The following is a 7986-nucleotide window of genomic DNA, read 5'->3' as shown; positions in this document are numbered from 1 at the left end:
CGGGCCGCGAGGCCGCGGCACCGGGGTTAATTGGCTGGAAAACCTTGCTATCCGATACTCGACGCCCGGCTACTGCCCCGAGATACGTAAGCGTGTGTAATCTGTATTTTCATCTGCACGTCTATCGTGCCGCGTGTTTCCACGCTGCTGCCTCCTTTCTTCCCCCTCCTTTATCTATCTTTCTCTCTACGCTTCTTGCTACCTTCCGTTGCTCTGTAACTGTAAATACCCGAACGCCAGCTATAGAGAAGAAAGGGAAGCAAACACGTAGAAAGAGCGAGAGAGAGAAAGGTTATAAAGAGAAGAGAAAAGCGTTCGTTCCTTTTCTCCTGCAAGACTCGATTCCCTTCTGATCTGTGCCTCTTCTCCTGCCCTTCCTTCTCCGTCTTTCTTTCCCTGTCGGCCAGGAAAGATAGGTATTGTTGCGGGTGGTCCCTGGCGCACATTGTCAGACCGGCCACCAGGTAGTGTGCAACGTTGCCGTTCGCAATGTTGCGAGCGTTCCTATCCCTTCCATTCTACCCTCTTTCTTTCTTTCCTTCTTTCTTTTTGTTTCACTTTAGTTTGGTTTATCTTTTTTTGTTCCGCTTTTCTTCTGTCTCTCTTTAACGTTCTTCTTCCGATTCGCTCTCTTGGTGGGGATGTCCCGCTCCTGGGTATCTGTGTATATGGCAAAGGGGTGGGTGTTTCGCAGTTCCACTGTGTAGATCAGAGTAGCGATCTGTGTCATATGTATATGTATATGTATAGTATATGTATACTTCAACAATACCTTTTTCAATGAATCATTAATTTTTCATGTATTTTTACCTCTTTCGACAAATTTATAACAGAAGCATTTGTCCCGCGCTGGACGTGTATATTCGTCGTTGCTTGATTTCAATTACGCAAATTAGCGATTTTTCAGACTAAATTGCCCAGTCAACTGGTTAATACGGTTCGCGTGATTCGTTGGAAGCTTGCACACAGTTAATTAGAAGCTTAAGCTTAACTAGAAAAAATAGTACAACTTGCGTTCAATGAACAGTTACACTTGTAACATACTGTACTGTACTGTGACAAGGCAGAGAATTATTTTCCTTCGACCACGCCATCCTTTCGTCGTAAACCTCTCATTTTCCTCCTGGTCACGCAGAATACTTTAAAGACGCTTCTTTCCACGTCTTCAGCTTCCTGATGCTGCTCGATCAACGTTTCTCGTTTCTGTCAAATTTCATCCCGCTTCATTCATTGCCAGGTTCGCGCAACCTCGTCTACGCTTTTCTGCTCCTACCTTCCGCGTCTCCTTCTGGCACGTTTCGTGGAAGAGAGAGGTGGAGCGCGCACGTTCGTACGAGTACAAGCCGCAGCCAGCTACTTATCATCGTCAAAGCCCACGCGGCCAATTTAAAGCGCTTCGGCTGCCGTTCCGGCCTCTGCCGCCCTTTAACCGCTGGAATCTGTTCTTTCTCTTGAAAATCGTAGGCGGCGCTGTCCGTGGCCGATCGTAAAGCTGCCCCAATGAATTGGCAAGTGGAACATAGAGTGCAGCAGAAGCTGTACCGTTTTATCGGGTGCGCGACGCGAACGCCAAAAGCATCCTACAACCGCTTCAATTTAGATGCTAATGCGTACGTTGTAATTATTATTCATAGTTTGCATGCGAGTCGAGTCGAAGGGGTGTCACGTTGAACCGAGGAATAAGACGTCCGAGGATAGTTTGCTTGGCCTTTGAAATTGAAAGTTATAAATTACCGGTTACGACGATAGTCGATAGCAGCCGGCTGTTTCCTCGTTTACTGGCTGATTAATTTCTGTTAATTAACGACACAGTTCCTCCACCTTCGTTTACTTTGCTTGCTTCGTATGAAACGCCCAATAGTTTGAGAAGATTCTAGCGAAATGTAAAGTAAAGGGGCGCCAAGTTGAAATTTAATAATTATTTTCGTGCAATTCTTCTTGCAATTTGTTGTTCCAATAATTACACGTTTTATTTTTATTGTAATATTTCCAGCAACGTTCACAGGTCTCTACGGTATTTCTTTTCGTCGCCATCGAACACAGTTTGTAAAACGATAAAGGAACGTAAACGAATGCTCTACACGTTTATCTCCGGAGTCATCGTAGATTATCTAAGGCCGATAATGACACAGCGTACGTCACGATACATTGAGCTGAATATGTAGAAACTTTCTAAAAAATTATCGGCTCGTCCCGTAAGAAACGTCTATGTTTTAAAATACGAACAGAGACATTATGGTTAATCAAACAACGAGAGGAAATATTTATATAATCACCAGCAAATAAATTATTCCATTTTACGTGCGTTCCATTTTAATAGCGATATCAATAAACATACTAATAGTGAGATTGTAAGAAATGTTAGAAGATAACTACGTACACGTACACTGTTTTACCACAGCAAGTATACGTAATAGTACATTGCAGAGCATCGAATAGAAAATAGCAAGAACGAAATCGTAAAGAAAAATCGAGTTGAGAGAAATTTCGCTATTTTACCGAGGGAGGAAGCTGAAAAAAGCAAGGACAACTGCGTGCGAAATTTAACAACGGAACTACGACATTTTTGATAATCTCGCGGGCCACATGAACATGACGTATCAGCGCGAAAATTGTCAAAAAATGAAAAGCACTAGATATTATTCCATTCTATCCAAGCTTGTCTTGTTAAATAAAAAAGAAGATCGTAAAATATTTCGATTCGTTAGACAAAGATGTTTGCAATATTTTAAAAAGCGTATTCACCTTGAACCCAGAGCTGTTCGACCTTGCTGTGAACTTGAGCGGTCTTGAGAGCGACACAGAACATAGCCAAAGCGATGATCGCGAGAAAGAGGACCTTGCCTGCGCGCCTCTGCAGGAAGTAGCCCAGCTGACTCAGCTGATCCTGCAGCCTTGCCCTGATCCAAACCGCAGATCTCTGACCTTCCGCTTTGCCCTGAAAAATAAGGCATCTGAAACTTTAGACTATCGCGACCAACACTAATATATAATCAATATGTTAAACGAATAATTGTTTCTAGGATTTATCGAGGAAATTATATTTTCAAAAATTCTGTTTTCCTTCTCGTTGTGCTGAGAATTCAATTTCTACAGGGTGGTTGGTAACTGGTGGTACAAGCGGAAACGGGGTGATTCTACGCGAAAAAAGAAGTCGAAAATATAGAATAAAATTTTTTTTAATTTTTCCATCGAGACAACGATCTACAGTGAGATCCATTATAACGGGACGTGATAAAGTGCACGCGTACCGACCGAAAATTCAAAGTCGATTTTCTCGAAAACAAAGCCTCGAACGAAAAATTTTTATTCTATATTTTCGACTTCTTTTTTCGCGTAGAATCACCCCGTTTCCGCTTGTACCACCAGTTACCAACCACCCTGTAGAAATTGAATTCTCAGCACAACGAGAAGGAAAACAGAATTTTTGAAAATATAATTTCCTCGATAAATCCTAGAAACAATTATTCGTTTAACATATTGATTATATATTAGTGTTGGTCGCGATAGTCTAAAGTTTCAGATGCCTTATTTTTCAGGGCAAAGCGGAAGGTCAGAGATCTGCGGTTTGGATCAGGGCAAGGCTGCAGGATCAGCTGAGTCAGCTGGGCTACTTCCTGCAGAGGCGCGCAGGCAAGGTCCTCTTTCTCGCGATCATCGCTTTGGCTATGTTCTGTGTCGCTCTCAAGACCGCTCAAGTTCACAGCAAGGTCGAACAGCTCTGGGTTCAAGGTGAATACGCTTTTTAAAATATTGCAAACATCTTTGTCTAACGAATCGAAATATTTTACGATCTTCTTTTTTATTTAACAAGACAAGCTTGGATAGAATGGAATAATATCTAGTGCTTTTCATTTTTTGACAATTTTCGCGCTGATACGTCATGTTCATGTGGCCCGCGAGATTATCAAAAATGTCGTAGTTCCGTTGTTAAATTTCGCACGCAGTTGTCCTTGCTTTTTTCAGCTTCCTCCCTCGGTAAAATAGCGAAATTTCTCTCAACTCGATTTTTCTTTACGATTTCGTTCTTGCTATTTTCTATTCGATGCTCTGCAATGTACTATTACGTATACTTGCTGTGGTAAAACAGTGTACGTGTACGTAGTTATCTTCTAACATTTCTTACAATCTCACTATTAGTATGTTTATTGATATCGCTATTAAAATGGAACGCACGTAAAATGGAATAATTTATTTGCTGGTGATTATATAAATATTTCCTCTCGTTGTTTGATTAACCATAATGTCTCTGTTCGTATTTTAAAACATAGACGTTTCTTACGGGACGAGCCGATAATTTTTTAGAAAGTTTCTACATATTCAGCTCAATGTATCGTGACGTACGCTGTGTCATTATCGGCCTTAGATAATCTACGATGACTCCGGAGATAAACGTGTAGAGCATTCGTTTAGGCAAGCGAAGATATTCTTTGTCCCATTTTTCAACTAAAACTAACGTGAAACAACAACTAATTAAATGTGGCTAATTAAATATTCTAATACGATTCTTTCATTCTAAGATTACTTAAGATTCAACGAAGATACACATTTTTCTCTGTACACAGTACACACAGTGTTTAACTATCTGCGTTAATTCATAAATTTTGGAAGGTTAAAATAATTTAATTGATCGACTAGAAACTACTTTAAGTTATGAAACGCTGCGACAATTTTTATTAAATTGCTACATATTACAAGTTTCTTACTAAACGTGTGTTAGATATTGCTTGGCTATCTTCTTCCCGTGTCACGTTCCTTATCCGTGTCTCGTATTTCAAACGTACCTTCACAACGACCCAGCATAAATCATCTAACTTTACGAAAATTTGTCAACCTTTTCGTTTTGACGACCGCGACGGATGCGCGTCAACGATAATTCTCGTCAAGACCCGTGTGACGTACGACGAACAATAAGAAGAACCGAAATACAAAAATTACATCTGTATCTTGCAAGGAATCGTCAATGTGCGTGGCAAAAATGGTCTAGTCGGTGAGAAGCGACAGTCGGTCAAAAAGAAATTGGCAAAAATCAGTCGCTTTTGTAGTTACTGGCCGAGAATCTTGCCTTGACAAGCTTCAGCAAGAATTAAGAGATCCGACGAATGACTAAGAGGTTTTATAATACCACGATGTTCTGCGCGTAATACCAACGCGCATCTGGCACGTTGCAGCGGCGAAATTTCCTGCAAATCGCGTCAGTGTACGCTAATAAAGCGTACAACACGGCTTGTACGTTTGCCGTGACAAGGACATTACTCTCGCGCTCTCTGCATTTTCTCGCTTCCTGCGAACGCACGGAAAATTGGATTTCTCAGGCGATATGGTCGCCGTGTCACATGGCAAGCGTTAGGTAGCAAGTGACACCGGGTTGCATTCGTTTAGGCGAAAACACGTACGATTCGACCGGCTGGTCCTAATGACTTATCACTCGTCGGAGAACAGAAAGGGACTGCGAGGTTGGCGTATAGCTCGCACAGAGGACGACGATTTCGCGTGAAAATATATGCAAAGGGTGAGACGCGGACGAAGAGAAAGGGCGGCGGAGAGTGAGAATGGTGTGACAAAAGGAGAATAGAGAAAGAGAGAGAGAGAGCGAAACTACGCTTTACCATCACGCTCATCGCACACGGTACATTAGTTTGCTCTCGCTGGGTGGCCCTCTATATTTATCCGTAGTCAGAAACGCTAATTCGAACACCCCGTTGCTAACTTCGACTGGAAACGTTGCTCGTTGGCCGAACGAAAAGATTTCGAACGACTTTCGAATGGAAAGTGAGCTACTCTACGGTTGAGAAAGAAGCTGTTGGTAAATGGAATTTCGTTGGACTGTAAAATTCTTGAGAATCGAATGTTCTTGACAGAGATAGAGGCTAGTGTATCGATATTGGTGTATATGAGAGATGGGTATTTTTGGGATGTTCGCTTTTTGTCTGTGAAACGAATGCTTCAGTTAGTCGCAAATTTTTATCTGTTATTTTATGCTGATGTCGTTTAGTGACACAATGAAAGTAATAGATAGACGAGACAAGTTTTCTATGGCATTTCGTAGACCCTCGAGGATATATAGTATTATGGCAATCAACGTTTTGAAATGTTCAGTAGGCTGCGCAACATATACGAATTCCATTATCAAGTAAAATATCAACATTAGTTTCTCATATTTCAAGATATGTTGAAATGTCTATTTGAGGTTCCTCTTGTCTCCTACCTTTGAGAGAAATTGAGAAACATATACAAGTTCTATTATCAAATAAAATATCGTATTCAATATTGTTTTCTTATTTATCAAGATATGTTAAAATATCTATTTGAGGTTCCTCTTGTCTCTTATATTAAAAGAGAAGTTGCAAGACACATACAAATTCCATTATCAAATACAATATCACATTTAACATTTTCTTATTTTTCAAGAAACCTTAAAATATTTATTTGAGATCCCTCTTGTCTCTCACATTAAAAGAGAAGTTGCAAGACACATACAAATTCCATTATCAAATACAATATCACATTTAACATTTTCTTATTTATCAAAAAACCTTAAAACGTTTATTTGAGGTTCCTCTTGTTTCTTATTTTTTTAAGAAAAATTGCAAGACACATACAAATTCCATTATCAAATACAATATCACATTTAACATTTTCTTATTTTTCAAGAAAACTTCAGATGTTTGTTTAAAGTTCCTCTTGTCTCTCACATTAAAAGAGAAGTTGCAAGACACATACAAATTCCATTATTAAATATAATATCATATTTAGCATTTTCTTATTTTTCAAAAAACTTTGAAATGTCTATTTGCATTTCCTCTTGTTGCTTATATTAAAAGAGAAGTTGCAAGACACATACAAATTCCATTATCAAATACAATATCACATTTAACATTTTCTTATTTTTCAAGAAACCTTAAAATGTTTATTTGAGGTTCCTCTTGTTTCTTATTTTTTTAAGAAAAATTGCAAGACACATACAAATTCCATTATCAAATACAATATCACATTTAACATTTTCTTATTTATCAAAAAACCTTAAAACGTTTATTTGAGGTTCCTCTTGTTTCTTATTTTTTAAGAAAAGTTGTAGGTCACATACAAGTTCCATTATCAAATACAATATCACATATAACATTTTCTTATTTATCAAAAAACCTTAAAATGTTTATTTGAGGTTCCTCTTGTCTCTTATATTAAAAGAGAGGTTGAAAAACACATACAAATTCCATTACCAATAAAATATCATATTTAGCATCCTGTCATTTGTGAATATACACATACATCTTTTTTCATTTCAATACATATATATAATAAACAAAAGCAACTTCAAATATATACACACATTATAATTATATATTAAATAATATATTTGAAGCTCCTCTTGTTTCTTAACTTTTCCCATAAAGTGAAGTTACACTATATGGATAGACTATTACAAAACAGTCATTAATTATTCCAAGAAGAAAAATAAAGACAACAATAACGAAAAAGAAAAAATATGAAACTCCAGCTCCCTTCGGTTTCAAAACGAGAACTAGGACATTTTAACCAAGAAGCACGCTATATACCACGTACAATACTGATGCCACTGTGCCCAGCGATCCGATCCATTACCTAAACAGTTCGGTTCAACGACCACGACCGAACAGTGTTTCGTGACGAGAGCAGCGGAACAATGAAAAGTGCTGTTCTAGTATCGAGGACAAATATTACTTTCCAAGAGGAGAGTCGAAGCACGACGAGCGTCGAGGATCCACGGTTTGTCCTGTGTAACTGTTCCAAAGATTCTTTCGTCGCGGTCCGCTTGGCACGAGGAGTCGGCCGTGATCGTTGCCCGTCTAGGATCAAAGTTAAGGCCACGCTGCGGGATTTCCTCGAGCGCGGGAAACACGCTCGCGGACGGCAGATTAAAGACGTATCAGCGTTTTATGAGATTTTAATGAGCAAACGAGTTTGCCGAGCGAGCCGTGGCTCTTGTTCTGCAACGACGGCGGCCGT

General features: G+C 39.3%; 1 protein-coding gene and 1 long non-coding RNA gene across 3 annotated transcripts in view; one reads left to right on the top strand and one right to left on the bottom strand.

Annotated features, from left to right (window-relative positions):
• The window catches only part of LOC100746542 (protein patched-like), a 64690-nt gene that overhangs the window by 20694 nt on the left and 36010 nt on the right, over nucleotides 1–7986 (top strand). For both annotated transcript variants that reach the window (XM_003491063.4, XM_024368982.2), the window contains exon 2: nucleotides 3540–3732. In XM_003491063.4, coding sequence (XP_003491111.2) covers nucleotides 3540–3732 — 193 coding nt within the window. The remainder of the gene's footprint in view (nucleotides 1–3539; nucleotides 3733–7986) is intronic.
• Nucleotides 6648–7986, bottom strand: part of LOC117151876 — a 4009-nt gene continuing 2670 nt past the window's right edge. Inside the window, exon 3 of the long non-coding RNA XR_004462031.1 lies at nucleotides 6648–6658. This is a non-coding gene — a long non-coding RNA (uncharacterized LOC117151876). The remainder of the gene's footprint in view (nucleotides 6659–7986) is intronic.

This window comes from Bombus impatiens, unplaced genomic scaffold (assembly GCF_000188095.3).
Source record: "Bombus impatiens unplaced genomic scaffold, BIMP_2.2 scf_0501, whole genome shotgun sequence".
NCBI classification, from domain to species: domain Eukaryota; kingdom Metazoa; phylum Arthropoda; class Insecta; order Hymenoptera; family Apidae; genus Bombus; species Bombus impatiens.
The sequence above is the reverse complement of the archived record's forward strand: the minus strand, read 5'-3'. Positions and strand labels throughout refer to the sequence as shown.